Source organism: Macaca nemestrina, chromosome 20 (genome assembly GCF_043159975.1).
Source record: "Macaca nemestrina isolate mMacNem1 chromosome 20, mMacNem.hap1, whole genome shotgun sequence".
NCBI classification, from domain to species: domain Eukaryota; kingdom Metazoa; phylum Chordata; class Mammalia; order Primates; family Cercopithecidae; genus Macaca; species Macaca nemestrina.
The window spans coordinates 62,593,749-62,614,197 of NC_092144.1; the positions used below are offsets into that span (position 1 = coordinate 62,593,749).

The 20,449-nt window shown below is 46.2% G+C and overlaps 2 protein-coding genes and 1 pseudogene across 2 annotated transcripts in view; all 3 read right to left on the reverse strand.

Annotated features, from left to right (window-relative positions):
* The window catches only part of LOC105497036 (putative protein ZNF321), a 13,827-nt pseudogene extending 5,286 nt beyond the window's left edge, over window positions 1-8,541 (reverse strand).
* The window catches only part of LOC105497034 (zinc finger protein 83), a 75,315-nt gene that overhangs the window by 45,743 nt on the left and 9,123 nt on the right, over window positions 1-20,449 (reverse strand). The gene's annotated exons all lie outside the window — the stretch shown is intronic.
* On the reverse strand, window positions 10,277-20,015 carry LOC139360177 (zinc finger protein 813-like). The gene is given in 4 exon segments (XM_071086122.1): window positions 10,277-12,433; window positions 13,913-14,039; window positions 19,954-19,970; window positions 19,973-20,015. Coding segments are annotated over 4 exon segments (1,932 nt in total). The 3' UTR covers window positions 10,277-10,688.

Here is a 20,449-nt window from a genome sequence, read left to right on the forward strand (position 1 = left end):
CTGCAACTTCCACCTCTCAAATTCAAGTGTTTCTCCTGCCTCAGCCTCTTGAGTAGCTGGGATTACAGGTGCCCACTACCATGCCTGGCTAACATTTGCATTTTCAGTAGAGACAGAATTTCACCCAGCCAGGTAATGGAAATTTCAAGTTTCATTATTATGCTACCACTTTAAGATGTTTAACATACCTTCAACAATAACCTCGCCCAAACATCTATACAACACACTTCGGTTCTTCATATTGAAAGGAATGGACACTAACGTGGTTGTTATAGTCTCACTGGAATCATGCTTCAACCACTTACATGTTTACTAAAAACTAAAAGACAAAACTATTTAAAATAATAACAATGGCTGGGCACGGCAGCTCGTGCCTGTAATTTTAGTGCTTTGGGAAGCCAAGACACATGGATTACTTGAGATCAGGAGTTTGAGACCAGCCTGCCCAACATGGCGAAACCCCATCTCTTCTAAAAACACAAAAATTAGCTGGGCAGGTGCTGGGTGCCTGTAGTTGCAGCTACTCAGGAAGCTGGGGCATAAGAATCCATTGAGCCCAGCAGGCAAAGGCTGTGGTTAACCAAGATCACACCACTGCACTGTAGCCTGGACAACAGAGTGAGACTTCGTCATAAACAAAAAAAAAAGGTAAATAAGAAGGGAGTCAAAGCACATCTACACAAAAAAGCAATTATACACAAAAAAATAGTAAATGAGAAATGAAGAACAAAGCAACCTACAAGACACGCAGATAAGATGTAACAGAAAGGCAACGGTAAGGTCTTTTCCATCAGGAATACTTCAAATGCAAATATTTAACTCTGCACTCAGAAGGCGAAGACTGGCTCCATCAACAGGAACCAACTACATGTTGTTCACAGAAGACTCATATTAGCCCTATGGACACACATACACTAAAATTAAAAAAAAAAAACCAATAATTAGTTATGGAGGTTGGTGCCTGTAACCCCAGCTACTCAGGAGGCTGAGGAGGGTCTCTTGAGCCCAGGAGATCAAGACCAACTTCAACAACACAGTAAGACACTGTCTCTAAGAAAAATAAAAGTGATAAATTAGCCCCTCATGGTGGCATGCACCTGTACCAGCTGCCGAGGGAGGCTGAGATGGGCCAATCGCCTAAGCCCAGGAATCCAAGGCTGCAGTGAGCCCTAATCCCACCATTGCACTCCACCCTGGGGGATAGAGTGAGATGCTCTTTCTAAAAAAATTTTTAAATAGAAAATAACACAAAAAATAAAAATAATATTCCAAGCAAATGTCATCGCAAGAGAGCAGAGGTGGTTATAGTAATTTTTTTTTTTTTTTTTTTAGAGATGGGGTCTTGCTCTGTCACCCAGGGTGGAGTGCAGTGGTGTGATCTCGGCTCACTGCAACCTCTGCCTGCTGGGTTCAAGCAATTCTTCTCCCTCCACCTCCCAAGTAGCTGGAATTAGTGCACACTAGCATGCTTGGCTATTTTTGGTATTTTTAGTAGAGACAGTGTTCTACCATGTTGGTCAGGCTGGTCTAGAACTCCTGACCTCATGATTTGCCCACCTTGGACTCCCAAAGTGCTGGGATTACAGGCGTGAGCCACCGCACCCGGACCTAAAACATATTTTAACTTGAAAATATTTTACTGGAGAGAAGGAAAGATATTACATCATGATAATAGGGTTAATTCACCAAGAATATACAATAACTAGAGATATATATGCATGAATATGAGAGCTCCATATATAAAGCCAATGTTTACAGAACTAAAAAAAAAATGGCTCCATTGTAATGCTAGGAGATTTCAACATTCCACTTTCAATAATGGGTAAAACTACAAGAGCACTGAACAATAAAAAAGTAGAGGGAGGCCGGGTGCATGGCTCATGCCTGGAATTCTATCACTTTGGGAGGCTGAGGCATGAGGATCACCTGGGGTCAGGAGTTTGAGACCAGCCTGGCCAACATAGTGAAACCTCATAGCTACTAAAAATACAAAAATTAGTTGGACGTGGTGGTGGGTGCCTGTAGTCCCAGTTATATGGGAGGCTGAGGCATGAGAATCACTTGAACCCAGCAGGTAGAGGCTGCAGTGAGCCAAAATTGTGCCACTCTACTCCAGCCTGGGTGACAGACAGAACAAGACTTCATCACACACACACACACACACACACACACACACACACACACACACGAAACTGATGATTAAATGAATAAAATCCAAGATCATGTGTAATATATAGAAATGTCCAAGATGAAAGTAGTGGCTTAACCAAATAACAGTGAACTTCGTAGCAGAGGCATCATTCCAGTGACCTATGCTCCCCACAAGGACCTTGGGCCCCAATACAGGGTCTTTCTGTCAACTGTCTTTCCCACTCAGCTGAGTAACCATCTCAGAACAGTCACCTACTCCCCTGTGACACACACCAGTAAAGTGTGGATGAAGCACAACTGAAGAATGGCTGAGGGGCCTTGTGGAATAAGAAGAAATGCATATATTGGTCTTTTGCCCAGTTCCTGACACAGAGCTCCAAAGACCTTGGGACGTCCTGGGTGCGGGAGCATGATTTGTCCTAATGAGGCAACCTCTATGGTCTCCTGGATGGAGCTGATCACCAGCAAGAACAGGCTAGGCCTAGGGGCATGGACAGTCACTGCCATCCACCATCCTCCAGGAAGGGGAGAGGGGCTGGAGACTGAGTTACCATCAATCATGACTTTGTGATGAAGCCTCCACGCAAATCCCTAAACTATGGGAGATGAGAGCTTCCAAATGCTGAACACACACAGGGCCTGGGGCACGGCACACCCAGTGAATCTTCCCTCACTCCGTGTGCGGAGCACAGCTCCCTGGAAAGATGCCTCTAGTGTTAAGTACACTGTTAATTCATTTCTACATATTATACATGATGTTGGATTTTATTTATTTAATAATCATTTTCCTATTTTGTGTGATAGTCTTTGTATTCTGTTTTATATCAATCATGTGTGGAACTGTTATATCAGAGAGTGACTATGGATTTACATTTTACTGCCCCACCCCGTGAATCTCATCTGGCTGTCCATCTGTGTCCTGTGAAACATCCTTCATCATGAACTCAAGAAAGTGTTTCACTGAGTTTTGTGAGCCACCCTAGCAAAGTAATCAAACCCAAGAAAGGGGTTGACGAAACTCAACTTACAGCTGGTTGGTCAGAAGAACATGTGACCATCTACTACTTGGAACTGGTGTCTGAGGTCGGGGGCAGCCTTGAGGCCTGGAGTTCAACCCTTGACCTGTGAGTTCTCACTCTAACTCCAGGCAGACAGTGTCAGAACTGAATTCAACTACGAGACATTCAGTTTGTGTCCATCCAAATCTGTATCTCGTTGAGGGGAAATACACACATTTTGGTGATCAGAAGGGAGGCATTCTGTGCTCAGCAGCATGTGAGAGTAGGAAAAGCACATTTGTTTTTTCATATTTTTTTTTTTGGTGGGAGGACGGAGTCTCGCTCTGTCACCCAAGCTGGAGCGCAGGGGCGCAATCTCAGCTCACTGCAACCTCTGCCTCCTACGTTCAAGATATTCTCCTGCCTCAGTCTTTCAAGTAGCTGGGAATACACATGCCTGCCACCACACCCGGCTACTTTTGGTATTTTTAGTAGAGACGGGGTTTCACCATGTTAGCCAGGCTGGTCTCAAACTCCTGACCTCAAGTGATCCACCCTCCTCAGCCTCTCAAAGTGTTTGAATTATAGGCATGAGCCACAGTGCATGGCCTTTTTCATATTTCAAATAGACAAGCAGACTATCTGAAGAAGCACAGAGGGATCTGTGCAGTATCCTGGGTCCCAGAGGCAAAGGAGGCACAGCCCATGTTTTCTCATCTCCTGATTAGGTGTTCCAAGTGCAGGAAATGGGATGGAACCTGAAGAGGTCAAGGGGTAGGTGTGTGGAGGCCTCAGTTCTGATCTATAGGGACAGAAAGTGGAGCATCAGATGGAATCAGGTACAGAAGGAGACACCACAGGGGAAAGAGCTCCTTTGACACAGCCCTCCCTGTGCCACAGGGTCAAGAAACCAAAGAGGTCACAGAAGCCAGGTGACAGGGTGTTATTGCCCATCAGGATAAAGTAAAGGCTCTGCCTTTTTCTCTGAGTTGTGGCACCACTAGAGGGCAGAAAGATCAAAGTACTACACATTTAAAGGGCAGAGGGGCCGGGCGCGGTGGCTCACACCTGTAATCTCAGCATTTGGGAGGCCCAGACAGGCAAATTACCTGAGGTTAGGAGTTTGAGACCAAACTTGCCAAAATGGCAAAACTCCTAAAAAAACAAAAATTAGCCAGCTGTGGTGGTGATGCATGCCTGTAGTCCCAGCTACTTGGGAGGCTGAGGCAGAAGAACCACTTGAACTCAGGTGGCAGAGGTTGCAGTGAACTATTGTGCCACTGTACTCCAGCCTGGGCAAAATGGCGAGACTCTGTCAAATAAATAAATAAATAGCAGAAAAATAAGTAGGAGCAAAGAAAGATGTCCATTCTGAGATCTCAGGATTTAAACTTTCCTTTTCCCACAGAATTCTCCCACTTGCAGAGAGTTTCCCCACACACTAGTGGAAGGTGGAGCTTCCACTCTGCCCATCTGAGCTCTGACCTGCCTTTACACCTGTAATACATTCCCACCCAGCTGGATTTTGTTGCTATTTTCACTTCACTCTCCACAGTCCAGGGCTCTTTCCCTTGCCCCTACATGGTGACAACAGGGCAGAAAGAGACTCCTACTTATAAAAAGAAAGGAACATAATGTGCTGGAGCTTTTCTAGAGTCCCAGCCCTACGTTTCAGTAGGAAAGAAGACATTACAGAAAAATCTAGAAAAATATTTCACAAATTCCTCCACTCACTGCCTACTTCTTAAGGCTTACAGAGCATTGTAATATGTAATATGTGGACATCAAGGTCTCTTCCAAGAACTACTGAATCGAAAGCACAGGAGAAGCAAACAGGAAACTGGGTTTTTTTGTTTGTTTGTTTGTTTGTTTGCTTTGAGACGGAGTTTCACTTTGTTGCCCAGGCCAGAGTGCGATGGCGTGATCTAACCTCCACCTCCCCAGTTCAAGAGATTCTCCTGCCTCAGCCTCCTGAGTGACTGGGATTACAGGCATGCGCCACCCCTGGCTAATTTTGTATTTTTAGTAGAGAGGAGGTTTCTCCATGTTAGTCAGGCTGGTCTCGAACTCCCGACCTCAGGTGATTCCCTTGTTTGGCCTCCCTAAATGCTGAGATTACAGGTGTGAGCCACCATACCCAACCAGAACTGGATATCTTTAAAGTCTGCCATAAGGTTTTGTTTTTCTTTTTTTTTTTTTTTTGAGACAGTCTTGCTCTGTTCCCTGGGCTGGAGTGCAGAGGCACAGTCTTGGCTCACTGCAACCATGTGCTTCTAGGTTCAAGCGATTCACCTTCCTTAGCCATTCTAGTAGCTAGTATTACAAATGTGTGCTACCACACTGGCCTAATGTTTGTATTTTTAATACAGATGGGGTTTCACCATGTTGACCAGGCTTCTCTCCAACTCCTGACCTGAAGTAATCCAGAAGCCTTGGCCTCTTGAAGTGGGAGTGATGACAGGCGTGGGTCTCCATGCCTGACCTGCCATAAGGTTTTTTTTTTTTTTTTTTTTTTTTTTGAGACGGAGTCTCGCTCTGTCGCCCAGGCTGGAGTGCAGTGGCCGGATCTCAGCTCACTGCAAGCTCCGCCTCCCGGGTTCACGCCATTCTCCTGCCTCAGCCTCCCGAGTAGTTGGGACTACAGGCGCCCACCACTGCGCCCGGCTAGTTTTTTGTATTTTTTAGTAGAGATGGGGTTTCACCGTGTTAGCCAGGATGGTCTCGATCTCCTGACCTCGTGATCCGCCCATCTCGGCCTCCCAAAGTGCTGGGATTACAAGCTTGAGCCACCGCGCCCGGCTGCCATAAGGTTTTATGCCTACTTTACTTCTGGAAGCCCCACTGAGCTATCATGAAGAAAGCAGAAGATCTAAACAAAGGGGATAGTGAAAGTCCAGATGCTACATCATGAAGCTTTTCATTTCAAAATCAATACGGCTTCCATTTTAGTCAAGCAAGGATGCGGCTCCCAAGAGGCAACAAGAGAAAAGGCAAAGACACACAAGGGCACACCCCCAGCAGGGAAGTTATCCTCACCCAGGGAGACCAGGTTCCTATAATTCTCCAGCATCACGTCTCTGTATAGAGTCCTCTGAGCAGGGTCCAGGCATTTCCACTCCTCCTGGGAGAATTCTATGGCCACATCCCTGAATGTCAATAGACGCTGAAATGAAAACACATCTTAAGCAAATGGTTATGGGACGAGTTCTTATCTTTACAGAAAATGAGAAGAGGAGAGAGGGGAAAGCATGGATTTAATTGTAGTGAATGTTCTGACATCCGAGTAAGGGACTTTTTACCACATGATATCTTCCCAGTTGTGTTTGATTATACTTTATAAAGAGGTCATGATACCCTCTCAGTATGAATTTTATGTTTGTGGATAATACAAGAAAGACACAAACAAAAAATCAATGCAGAGTTCCCGTTATGGAAATGGTAGCGGCCAGTCATGGTGGCTCACGCCTGTAATTCTAGCAGTTCGAGACCAAGGCAAGCAGATTGCCTGAGCTCAGGAGTTCAAAACCAGCCTGGACAACATGGTGAAACCCCATCTCTACTAAGATACAAAAAATTGGCCAGGTGTAACAACGTGAGCCTGTGGTCCCAGCTACTGGGAAGGCTGAGGTAGGAGAATTGCTTGACACCGGGAGGCAAAAGTTGTAGTGAGGCGAGTTCAAGCCACTGCACTCCAACCTGAGCAACAGAGCAAGACTCTGTCTCCAAAAACAAAACAAAACAAAAAAAGCAATGTTAGAATATTTTATTGACACACCAAGTGACATTCAGTATCCAGATGAGACAGAGCATAAGTGATGTTTTCAGAGATGACAATGGCCACAGTGAAAGATCAGAAACTAAAATTCATCTAGGTAAGGGGATACATTGCTCTAATCCCAGCACTTTGAGAGGCCGAGGCAGGTGGATCACCTGAGGTCAGGACTTCAAGACCAGCCTGGCCAACATGGTGAAACCCTGCCTCTACTAAAAATGCAAAAAATTAGCCACATGTCCTGGTGGACACCTGTAATCCCAGCTACTCAGAAGGCTGATGCAGAAGAATCATTTGAACCCAGGAGGCAGAGGTTGCAGTGAGCAGAGATCATGCCATTATACTCCAGCCTGGGCAAGAAGAGCCAAACTCTGTCTCAAAAAAAAAAGTAAATAAAAAATAACTATTGGGTACTGGGTTTAATATCTAAATGATGAAATAATCTGTATGACAAACCCCATTCATTCACAGGTAGCCCCAAACCTAAAGTAAAAAATATATATATAAAAAAAAATTTAATTTACTGCAGAATTTTTCCTAAAGTCTCATAACTATGCAGAAATACATGTGTACAAGGCTTGCTCTGACACCTAACACGGAACTGACGGTAGCGGCTCCCCAGTGAGGTTGGAAGGAGGGTGGAGGACGTGACAGGGAAAGGAAATGCCTTATGGCCAAGGGCCTAAGCTGCAGCTTTGCTTGGAGTGTTACCACAAAACAAATATATATATCATGTGATGTTTAAATATAACAATATATATTTAATAATAATTAGGCTGGGCATGGTAGTGCACGCCTGTAATCCCAGCACTTTGGGAGGCTGAGGCGGGTGGATCACAAGGTCAGGATTTCAAGACTAGCCAGACCAAGATGGTGAAACCCCATCTTTACTAAAAATACAAAAATTAGCTGGTTGTGGTGTCACATGCCGGTAATTCCAGCTACTCAGGAGGCTGAGGCAGAAGAATTGCTTGAACCCAGGCGGTGGAAGTTTCAAGCGCCGGCCATACCTTCATCTGCATAGGGCACCCATCTGCTCTGGCCTCGGGCCCGTTCACCTCAGCATTTCACTGGCCAAAGGCCAAATCCTTCATCCAGATAAGGAATAGCCCATAGGGACCTCAAAAGAAATACTTTAACCCCGCAAAACTTTGTAAACGGGGCCCTGGAGATGCTCGCTCAGACCCACTCCCCGCTCTGGAGTGCTTTCCTGATGGAATAAGAGGATGGAGAAGAGGGCTGCCTCCAGGAAGAGCACGTTTTCCAGGGATTGGAACTGGGGAGAAGCTGGGCCCGGCAGGAGGAGGGAGGTGGGGGGCGACGGCGACTTCGGACAGGGGTGGGGTCTGCAAGATCCCAGGATCAGGCAGAGGACTCGGCCTCCTGGGGATTGGGGCTGCGGCGCTGCGCTCCAGAGGCCGACGTAACAGCGAGGCTACTAGGCGCCCAGGGCGAGAATCCAGCTCGCGGGTGAGGACTTGAAACAGCGCGAGGTGGGAGGACGGATCGGGAAGCGTTTTGTGAAGGAAAGTTTCGCGACATGAGGTGGCTGCACAATCCCACTGCAGAAAGACCGGGGACGGGACCGGCGTCAGGGCGACTTTAAACTCAAAAGGAAGCCACTCACGGACTCTCAGCCGGACGTCTCAATTTGCTCTGGGTTTAGAAAGAGGGGCTGAAATTTCCAGGTCTGTGGGGACCCCATGTCCCGGGTATAGCAGCACCAGAGAACTGGGAAGCGCACAGACAGCCGCGCAACCTTCAGTACACGCTATCTGCTTCCGGGTCTGAGCCAATCAGAAAAGGACAGAAGCCAGGCCTGGGCGGGACACCCAGGAGGTGGGCGGGGCCTCGGTGAGGCCGGGAACAGACTCGAAGAGGTGGACTGGGCCTGAGCGAGGCAGGGGCGGGGCGCCCAGGACAGGTGACCTGGCGCGAGGGACAAGAGTCCTGGACTGTGAGGGGTCTGCGGGGGCGGGAAGGAGGGGGAGCTTCCCTCCCTCTCGCTCTGGGCGCCTCTGTTTTCCGGGTTTTGGAGGCAAAACCCGCCAGTGAGGCTGAAGCAGCTCAGCAGTCAGGGAAATAGTACCTCTCTGAGAAGTCTACGTAGGGCGGTAATTGGACACGGGAAAGTTCCTTGCTAATGAAATTAATTTTAGCAATTTAATTCCAAAGCCTCGATGTTGTCTAGGGCAGAAATGCAAACTAGAATGCGAAATGCAAAGCCCTGCCTGAGCGAAACCTACAACTTCATGCTGATGGCCCACAGAACAAGAGAGAAATCCTCTCCCTTTCAATTCTCCATTCACTGGAGTGGGAGAGTCCACCCTGTGCTCAGCTCCTGAGACTTCCCTAGGGCCACTCCCATGGGGTGCAAAGGGGAGGGCTCAGGTCAGGGAGGAGTGAGGTCACCACCTGCTGCTTAAACGCAGCAGGGATGCAGGCAGGGTGGCGGGAGTCTGGGGTCCCAGCTACTCAGGAAGCAGGAGCAGGAGGATCGCGGAGCCCGGAGGTCCAGGCCAACCTGGGTGACAAAGTAAGACCCTCTACCCCAGAGCTCCCTCCTCCATGTCAATAAGAAAAAAAGTAATTAAAAAAAAAAAAAAAAAGCACTGACATTTAAACAGTGCATATAAATTGCCCAAGTGTTCCTTACATTTGTTATTTCATGCTGCACTTAAAATGAGTTATTCTTATCATGGAAAAGAGTCAAACTCTGTAAAATATCTTTAGAGATTTATTCTGAGCTAAATATGAATGACCATCAGGAGGTCCTGAGAACGTGTGTCCAAGGTAATGGGGAACAGCTTGTTCTTAGGCTGTTTAGGGAGGCATTAGACATCAATCAAATACATTCAAGAAATACACTGATGGCTGGGCGCAGTGGCTCATGCCTTTAATTCCAGCACTTTGGGAAGCCGAGGCGGACAGATCACGAGGTCAGGAGATCGAGACCATCCTGGCTAACACAGTGAAACCCTGTCTCTACTAAAAATACAAAAAATTAGCCAGGCATGGTGGCGGGCACCTGTAGTTCCAGCTACCCGGGAGGCTAAGGCTGGAGAATGGTGTGAACCCAGGAGGCATAGCTTGCAATAAGCCGAGATCACGCCACTGCAATTATCTCAAAAATGAATTTCCTGCTGTTCTGCAAGGAGAGACCTCAGACTAAAGACCTTGCCTCACCTATGACATTTGTAAGATTTCTGTCCAGTATAGATTCTCTGATGTCTAATGTGGTGTGAATGTAAAGACTTTGCCACATTGGGCACGGTGGCTCGTGCCTGTAATCCCAGCACTTTGGGAGGCCAAAGTGGGCAGATCACAAGGTCAAGAGTTGAAAGCAGCCAGGCCAACATGGTGAAACCCTGTCTCTACTAAAAACAAAAATTAGCCAGGCTTAGTGGAACATGCTTGCAGTCCCAGCTACTCGGGAGGCTAGGAAGGAGAATCGTATGAACCTGGGAGGCGGAGGTTGCAGTGAACTGAGATTGTGCCACTGCACCCCAGCCTGGGAGAAAGAGTAAGACTTCATCTCAAAAAGAAAAAAAAGAAAAAAAAAGACTTTGCCACAATTATCACAGTTGTAAGGTTTCTCTCCTGTATGAATTCTCTTGTTTTGCCTAAGATGAAGCTTGACTGAACACCTTGCACAATCATGACATCTGTAAGGTTTCTCTCCAGTATGAGTTCGCCAATGAACTACAAGCTATGAACGATGTCTGAAAACTCTGCCACATTTACTACACTTGTAAGATCTCTCTTCATTATGAATTCTCTAATGATTTGCAAATGATAGTAGCATTACTGAGGACTTTGTGAGAATCATTACATTTGTAAAGTTTGCCTATGCTGTGGATTGCTTGATGATGAGTAAGTGATGACTTCCCACTAAAGGCTTTGCCACACTCATTGCACTTATAAGGTTTTTCTCCAGTATGAAGTCTATGATGACATACAAAGGATGACATATGACTGAAGGTCTTGCCACACTCATTACACTTGTAAGGTTTCTCCCCATTATGAAGTCTATGATGGTATACAGAGGATGACATATGACTGAAGGTCTTGCCACACTCATTACACTTGTAAGGTTTCTCTCCAGTATGAACTCTCTGATGTTGTGCAAGGTTTGATTGTTGATTAAAAACCTTGCCACATTCATTACACTTGTAAGGTTTCTCTCCAGTATGAATTGCCTTATGAATTACAAGGGATGAATTTCGAGCAAAGGTCTTGCCACACTCATGACAGTTGTAAGGTTTCTCTCCAGTATGAAGTCTACGATGGCCTACAAGGGATGACTTCTGACTGAAGGTCTTGCCACACTCATTACACTTGTAAGGTTTCTCTCCAGTATGAAGTCGATAATGACATGCAAGGTGTGCTTTTTGATTAAAAACCTTACCACATTCATTACATGTGTAAGGTTTCTCTCCAGTATGAACTCTCTGATGTTGTGCAAGGTATGAATTACGCCGGAAAACCTTGCCACATTCATTGCATGTGTAAGGTTTCTCTTCAGTATGAACTCTGTTATGGCGTGAAAGGCATGAATTATGCCTAAAAGCTTTGTCACAAACCTTACATTTGTATGGTTTCTCTCCTGTATGAATTCGCCTATGTGTTTCAAGTTGTGATCTGCAACTGTAAACTTTGTCACATTCTTCACATTTGTAAGGTTTCTCTCCAGTATGACGTCTACGATGGCCTACAAGGGATGATGTCTGACTGAAGGTCTTACCACACTCATTACATTTGTAAGGTTTCTCTCCAGTATGAAGTCTATGATGGCGTGTAAGAGATGACTTGTGACCGAAGGTCTTGCAACACTCATTACACTTGTAAGGTTTTTCTCCAGTATGGACTCTATGGTGCCATGCAAGGTATTGCTTTTGATGAAAGACTTTGCCACATACATCACATTTATGTTGTTTCTCTCCTGAATGGGTTATGTGATGTCTCCTTAAATGTGAGCTATAATTAAAGGCTTTGCCACACTCATTACATCGGAAAGGTTTTTCTCTCATGTGTACTTCCTGTATTTGTGTGAATAATGAAGAATGGAGAAAATTCTTCCCATACCTATTAGAAATATGGGTTTTAAGCCTACTGGAAATTCTTTGGGATGTTGAAACCAAGGAAGCATTGTTGATAGACTTCTCTACTTGATTATCAATTTTCCCTACAGTCTGAAATACGTGCAGTTCAGGCAGATGTGAATGAAAGCTTGATCCAAGCTGATCTTTAATAGGCTTGTTTCCAGCATGTCTTTGATTATGTCGGTCTGTACTACCTGTCAACTTTTTGATTTTTGTCATGGGTGCTTCATGGACCTTTCTTTTGATTTCTTGCCACTGAAACTCAAAGTCATGAATATCTTTCTTGATTTCTGGGAAGCAAAAATCTCCAATGTGATGACTTTCATGTCTTTCCAACATCCCAGTGTGTAACACTTCTGTATTGCCTTGCCCTGTTGATGAGTACTCCATCATGGTTTTAAAAGAGCTGTCTAAAAAATATAAAAACCAATAGGTTTCCAATTAAGTACATATGGTAAATAAAGGTTAATATTGAAATATGTTAATATTACACAAAAAGCAATACTTATTTTAAACTTTCCAAATATGATCTTCAAAGTTTAAGAACACCCTCTCTCTACTAAAAACACAAAAATTAGCCAGGTATGGTGGTGGGTGCCTGTAATCCCAGCTACTCAGGAGGCTGAAGCAGGAGAATTTAAACCTGGGAGGCAGAGGTTGTAGTGAGCAGAGATCACATCATTGCACTCCAGCCTGGGTAACAAGAGCAAAATTCCATGTCAAACAAAAACAGTTCAGTCAAGAGCCTCATATACATGAGGCAGTAAGCCTGAATCATGTCCTCCCTAGGAGGAACTTCTACAGCAGTGACTGCTGCTTAGAGAAGCTGATCATTAGTTTATGTGATGATCACTGTCACAGTACCAGGGAGAGATGCTTCTGTGATGCTCCTTTAAAACCAGAATGAAAGACCAAGCATGGTGGCTCAGGTTTGTAATCCCAACACTTGGCTGGAGGCTGAGGTGGGCAGATTGCTTGAGACCAGAAATTTGAGACCAGCCCGGTCAACATGGTGATACCCCATCTCTAACAAAAATACAAAAATTCGCAAGGTATCGTGGCTTGCATCTGTAATTCCCGTTAGGTTGGGAGACTGAGGTATGAGAATTGCTTGAATGCAGGAGGTGGAGGTTGTCATGAGCTGAGATCACAACAGTGCACTACAGCCTGAGCAACAGAGGGAGACTCTGTCTCAAAAAAAACAAAACAAAACAAAACCAGAACCACAGCTGGAAACACTTGTCAGTCAGTGTAAGTGTCATGCTTTCAATCTCGTATCCTGGGCCATGCTGACAATTCTGCTCAGGGCTTCCAGGGACATCTCTGCCTAGAGCAGGATGATATTCAATTGTATTAGTCAGAGTGTTAATAAGTGTTCTGGGCCGGGAGCGGTGGTTCAAGCCTGTAATTCCAGCACTTTGGGAGGCCGAGACGGGCGGATCACGAGATCAGGAGATCGAGACCATCCTGGCTAACATGGTGAAACCCCGTCTCTACTAAAAAAATACAAAAAAACTAGCCAGGTGAGGTGGAGGGCACCTGTAGTTCCAGCTACTCGGGAGGCTGAGGCAGGAGAATGGCATAAACCCAGGAGGCGGAGCTTGCAGTGAGCTGAGATCCGGCCACTGCACTCCAGCCTGGGCGACAGAGCGAGAGTCCGTCTCAAAAAAAAAAAAAAAAAAAAACAGTGTTCTGTTTTTGTGTAAAACCACTCCATAGGAGAGTCTCTAAGAAGCTATCCATGACAGATAGGAGGGTCATCACTGCAGAAAAGAAGGACATGTACATCAAAAGCATGTATCACAAAATCTCAAAAGAGAATACAAAATCAGGAAGAGCCAAGAAAGACAAAGGCAGATTCCTCACGTGTGGAGACACATTTTCCTCACCCACAGCCTCCAGGTTCCTGTAGTTCTCCAACATCACTTCCCTGTATAAAGCCCTCTGCACAGGGTCCAAGCATTTCCACTCCGCCAATGAGAATTCTATAGACACATCCCTGAAAGTCACGCGTCCCTAAAATGAAACACACATTTCCACAAAACATTATGGAGGAGTTATCACCTTCACAGAAAATGAGAAAAGAGAAAATAAGCATTGATTTGATCCAAGACTGTGTTCTGACAAACCCACGCTAAGGTATTTTTGAACAGTTTTTTCTGTACAGTTGTGTTTTACTGTACTTTCCCATTATAGATTTTAAAATCTAACTCACTGTGGAAGTCTCAGTTTTATGGAAAATATAAAAAACACATGTCCGGGATCCTGGCTAACTCAGTGAAACCCCATCTCTACTAAAAATACAAAAAATTAGCCGGGCGCGGTGGCGGGCACCTGTAGTCCCAGCTACTCAGAAGGCTGAGGCAGGAGAATGGTGTGAACCCGGGAGACGGAGCTTGCAGTGAGCCGAGATCATACCACTGCACTCCAGTCTGGGAGACAGGGCGAGACCCCGTCTCAAAAAATATATATATGTATGTGTGTGTGTGTGTGTGTCCAGGGTGCGGTGGCTCACACCTGAAATCCCAGCAGTTTCGGAGGCCGAGGTGAGTGGATCAACTGAGCTCAGGAGTTCGAACCACCCAGGGCAACATGGTGAAACCAAGTCTCTACTAAAAATACAAAAAAATTAACTGGGTGTGCTTGTGCACGCCTCTAGTCCCAGCTATTTGGGAGGCTGAGGCAGGAGAATCGCTTGAGCTCCAGAGGTGAAGGTTGCAGTGAGCTGAGATTGTGCCACTGTACTTCAGCTTAGACTGCAGAGTGAGACTCCATCTCAAACAAACAAACAAACAAACAAAATATATATGTATATGGCCAGGCATGGGGGCTCACACCTGTAACCCTGTCACTTTGGGATACCAAGGTAGGTGGATCACTTAAGGTCAGGAGTTTGAGACCAACCTGGGCAACATGATGAAACCCCATAGCTACTAAAAATAGAAAAATTAGCTGGGCATGGTGGGGGAACCGCCTGTAATCCCAGCTATTTGGGAAGCTGGGGCAGGGGAATTGCTTGAACTTTGGAGGCAGACGTTGCAATAAGCTGAGATCATAGCACTGCACTCCAGCCAGGGCAACAGAGTGAGTCTTTCTCAAAATAAAAATATATGTAAATATATACTGCAAATAATGTGTTTTCTACAAAAACCATGGGCTTGGCTGGGCATGGTGGTTCACATCTACAATCCTGACACTTCTGGAGGCTGAGGCGTGTGGATCACAAGGTCAAGAGATTAAGACCATCTGAGCCAACATGCTGAAACCCCGACTCTATTAAAAATACAAAAATTAGCTTGGTGTGGTGGCATGCACCTGTAATCCCAGCTACTCAGGAGGCTGAGGCAGGAGAATCACTTGAACTCGGGAGGCTGAGGTTGCAGTGAGCTGAGATAGTGCCACTTCACACCAGCCTATCGACAGAGTGAGACTCTGTCTCAAAAAAATCATGGACTTCTCCATTAATGCTTTCCAGGACACATTTAAAATCACATCTACACACACTTAAATTAACTTCAGTCCGGACATTATAAGGAAAAACCTGGAGAGGACACATCCATAGCTACTCACCAGGCTGAGGTGGGAGGATTGCTTGAGCCTGGAGAGCAGAGGTTGAAGCGAACCAAGATTGCACCACTGCACTCCAGCCTGGGGGACACAGTCAGACCCTGTCACCCCCACCCCCCAAAAAGTCTGAAGCTCATTGAATTAAGCGACAGCTTCAAGAAATCATGAAAGCAATGCATGAAGAAAATGAGGTCAACCAACATACAGAAATTATGAAGAACTACAGAGAAACTCTCAGGCTAAAAATACAGTAACTAAATGGAAAAACTCAATACATGGGATCAAAATCAGAATTCATTATGTAAATTAAAAATTAGTGAAGAGGGGATGGGTGAGGTGGCTCACACCAGGACTTTGGGAGGCTGAGGAGGGTGGATCACATGAGGTCAGGAGTTCGGAGACCAGCCTGGCCAATATGATAAAACTTTGTCTCCACTAAAAATACAAAGATTAGCAGGGTGTAGTGGTGGGCTTCCCACTGCACTCCAGCCTGGATGACAGAGTGAGACTGTCTCAAAAGAAAATAATAAAATAATTTTTTTAAAAAGGCCAGGTGTGGGCCAGGTGTGGTGGTTCATGCCTGTAATCCTAGCACTTTGGGACGCCGAGGCAGGCAGATCACCCAAGGTCAGGAGTTCAAGACCAGCCTGACCAACATGGAGAAACCCCATCTCTACTACAAATACAAAATTAGCTGGGTGTGGTGGTGCATGCCTGTAATCCCAGCTACTTGGGAGGCTAAGGCAGGAGAATCGCTTGAACCTGGGAGGTGGAGGTTGCGGTGAGCCGAGATTGCATCATTGCCCTCCAGCCTGGGCAATAAGAGCAAAACTCTGTCTCCAAAAAAAAAAAAAAAAAAAAGAAAGGCCAGGCTTGGTGGCTCATGCCTGTAATCCCAGCACTTTGGGAGGCCGAGGCGGATGGATCACCTGAGGTCAGTAGCTCAAGACCAGTCTGACCAACATAGAGAAACCCTGTCTCTACTAAAAATACAAAATTAGCTGGGCATGGTGGTACATGCCCGTAATCCCAGCTATTCAAAAGGCTAAGGCAGGAGAATTGCTTTAACCATGAAAGTGGATGTTAAAATGAGCCGAGTTTGTGACCTTGTACTCCATCCTCAGCAACCAGAGTGAAACTCCATCTCAAAAAAAAAAAAAAGTAGTGAATAGGAAAAGAAACAACAACAACAAAGAATAAAGAAAAATGAAGGGAGTCTAAACAGACTAACAGGACACCAGCAAGGACACCATCCTAACACATTAGGAAAGTCCCAGGCCAGACTGTGGCTCACGCCTGTAATTCCAGCACTTTGGGAGGCCCAGGTGTGGGAATCACCTGAGGTCAGGCGTTCAAGACCGGCCTGGCCAACATGGTGAAATTTCATCTCTACTGAAAATACAACAATCAGCCAGGTGTGGTGGTGTGCACCTGTAATCTCAGCCACTTGGGAGGCTGAGGTGAGAGAATTGCTTGAATCCAGAAGCAGAGGCTGGAGTGAGGTGAGATCACACCACTGCACTCCAGCCTGGGCAACAGTGTTGGGATTTACTCAAGATAGGGGCAGAAATATTAAAGGGAAATATTAGGGAAAGTTATAGGGAATAGTCACAAACCTTTTGGAAGGCCAAAAGGTTACATAGCTTGTAGTAATTGAACAGGCTGAAGGCAGCCGGCTCTTACCTTACAGCATTAGGTCATAGGGTAAATACTAGGGACAACAGAGGCTTCCCCAGTTGTGTCTGTTTACCCTGCCTCCAGTAACTAACCTTTGAGCCCCATGGCACTCTAGGGGGAGGCTGACCAGGGAAATTGTCCCTTAATGGTATTTACTTTATTTTATTTTATTATTATTTTTTTTTGAGACGGAGTCTCGCTCTGTAGCCCAGGCTGGAGTGCAGTGGCCGGATCTCAGCTCACTGCAAGCTCCGCCTCCCGGGTTCACGCCATTCTCCTGCCTTAGCCTCCCGAGTAGCTGGGACTACAGGCGCCCGCCACATCGCCCGGCTAGTTTTTGTATTTCTTAGTAGAGACGGGGTTTCACCGTGTTAGCCAGGATGGTCTCGATCTCCTGACCTCGTGATCCGCCCATCTCGGCCTCCCAAAGTGCTGGGATTACAGGCTTGAGCCACCGCGCCCGGCCCAATGGTATTTACTTTAGACCACAGTACCTGGGCTTTAATCATTCATAAAACCACTCTCTTAACCATGTTAATTATCCTCAAGTGTGTTTACTCAAACTTCTGTTGTTAATTCAATGCTACACAAATGCCTGGAGTGTGAGCTGCTCAGGGCCGCTGCAGTGACAAACCTCTCTTGGTGTGCAGGCAACTGGGCGCCCAGCAGGACTGGCAAAGCAGAGTGTCTGTCTGTGTGTCGGTGTACGTTTCACTCATCCATCTGGACCAGGGACTGTGGGCAGACCCCTGCAGCTAATGCCCTGTTGTGAGGGGCAATACCTCAGTTGGTGCCCCGTGTGAGGAAAGTCAGGGATCTGCAGAAACAGACCCCCAGCAGTTCAAGCCTCTCCTGAGGCAACCTGCAAAGGAAGGGTGAGGACCGCCCTCAAGAGGAAAGCTGTGATGGAAGCGTGAGGAACGCGACCCCCGAAAACGAAGGCAAAGAAGGACCATGTGGTCAAGTCAGTGAGTAATCAGTAAGTCACTGGTGCCCACTCTAGGTTACCACGTTCTGGGGAAAGTTGGAAACAGCATATAAAAGCGTTAAGACAGTTGCTTAAGGCTAGTGGTCGGGAAACACAGCAGAACTAGCCAAACAGAATTATCTGTGTGTCAGTGTATGTTTTATTCATACATGGTTTAGGTCAGGGTCGGCACGCAGACCCCCGCAGCTAATGCTGTCTTGTGAGGAGCAATACCTCAATAGAGCAAGACTCCATCTCAAAAAAAAAAAAAAGAGTACCAGAAGTCACAGAAGTGAGTGAGAGGAACAAAGGAATAGAAAAGCTTGTTGCAAGGCATAATGGCCAAAAATTTCTAATTTCAGAAGGCAAAAGAAACAAATTCAATACCTTAAGAATATCCAACTAGGATAAATCTAAGAGACCTACAACAGACAACATCATAATAAAACTGTCAAAATTCAGAGTTAGAGAATCCTAACAACAGCCAAAAGAAGAGCTAACTGTCACTGTCAAGAGGGAGCCCCTGTAATATTATCAAGATAGTTCTCGGCTGGGCGGGCGGTGGCTCACGCCTCTAATCCCACAACTTTGGGAGGCTGAGGCGGGCAGATTATGAGGTCAGGAGTTTGAGACCAGTCTGGCCAACATAGTGAAACCCATCTCTACTAAAAATACAAAAAATTAGCCAGGTGTGGTGGTGTGCGACTGTAATCCCAGCTACTCGGGAGGCTGAGGCAGGAGAATTGAGGTGGTAAGACCATGGCGGTAAGAATCATAGTGATAAGACCACAGTAGTAAGCTTTGCTTAATGCGTGGGAAATTTCCCATGTTCTTAGTCAGAGAGGGCACCTCTGCAGCTGGGGGCAGGGATGGAATCTTCCCACATCTAAAAGAGGAAATGACAACTCCAAGAAGAAGCAATCGGCTTTTCTTTTCTTTTTTTCTTTTTGAGACGGAGTCTTGCTCTGTCACCCAGGCTGGAGTGCTGTGGTGCAATCTCCGCTCACTACAAGCTCTGGTTCCCGGGTTCACACCATTCTCCTTCCTCAGCCTCCCAAGAAGCTGGGATGACAGGCGCCCGCCACCACGCCCGGCTAATTTTTTTGTATTTTTAGTAGAGATGGGGTTTCAGCATGTTAGCCAGGGTGGTCTCGATCTCCTGACCTCGTGATCCACTCGCCTTAGCCTCCCAAAGTGCTGGGATTACAGGCATGAGCCACCGCGCCTGGCCTGCAATCAGCTTTTCAATACCCCAACTTGTAGGAAAGCTCCAGATATCTGCAGTGAAGTCACCATGCCCACAGGCAGCCAGTGTGGTATTCTTGGTAACAGTGAAAAACTGTCAAGGAGATTATGTGAAGTCAGGAGTTTGAGGCCAGCCTGGACAGCATGGTGAAATCCTGTCTCTATTAAAAATACAAAATTAGCCCAATGTGATGGTGGACGCCTGTAATCCCAGCTACTTGGGAGGCTGAGGCCTGAGAATCTCTTGAACCTGGGAGGTGGAGGTTACAGTGAGCCCAGAGTGCTCCAGTGAACTCCAGACTGGGCAATAAAGGGAGACGGAATTTAAGATGAGAGGGAATGAGAAAAGGCATGGGTGAGTGCGAGCAAACGTGTGAGGCAGGACGCTTCAGACTCACAGAAGACTGGCTACCACAATACCTGGCATTTCAGAAAGGAAAGAGACAGCAGAATCCACCGAGGAATATCACTCACCTGAGGAAGAGCCATCTTGGATCCTTTTCTTTGCTCTTCTTGGTGGCTTCCTCATGTAACATGAGTCTGTGGAAATTAATCCTGTGTGAGAAAAAAAATATGATATTTAATTTTTTTTTTTGAGATGGAGTCCAGCTCTGTCACCATGATGGGGTTCAGTGACATGATCTCATCTCACTGCAATCTCCGCCTCCCCAGTTCAAGAGATTCTCCTGCCTCAGTGTCCTGACTAGCTGGGATTCCAGCCATGTGCCACCACACACAGCTAATTTTGTGTTGGCCAGGATAGTCTCGATCTCCTGACCTCGATATCTGCCCACCCCAGCCTCCTGAAGAGCTGGGATTACAGGGGTGAACCACTGCACCCCCCTCACCTCCCTGTGGATCACAGGCCGATCTCAGATCTCAACATGGAGGAAAGTGCCCTGACGTTCAATACGTTCAATACAATAGACACAGATGAGAATCACCAGTGCCATTGTAAGTATTAGTGAGC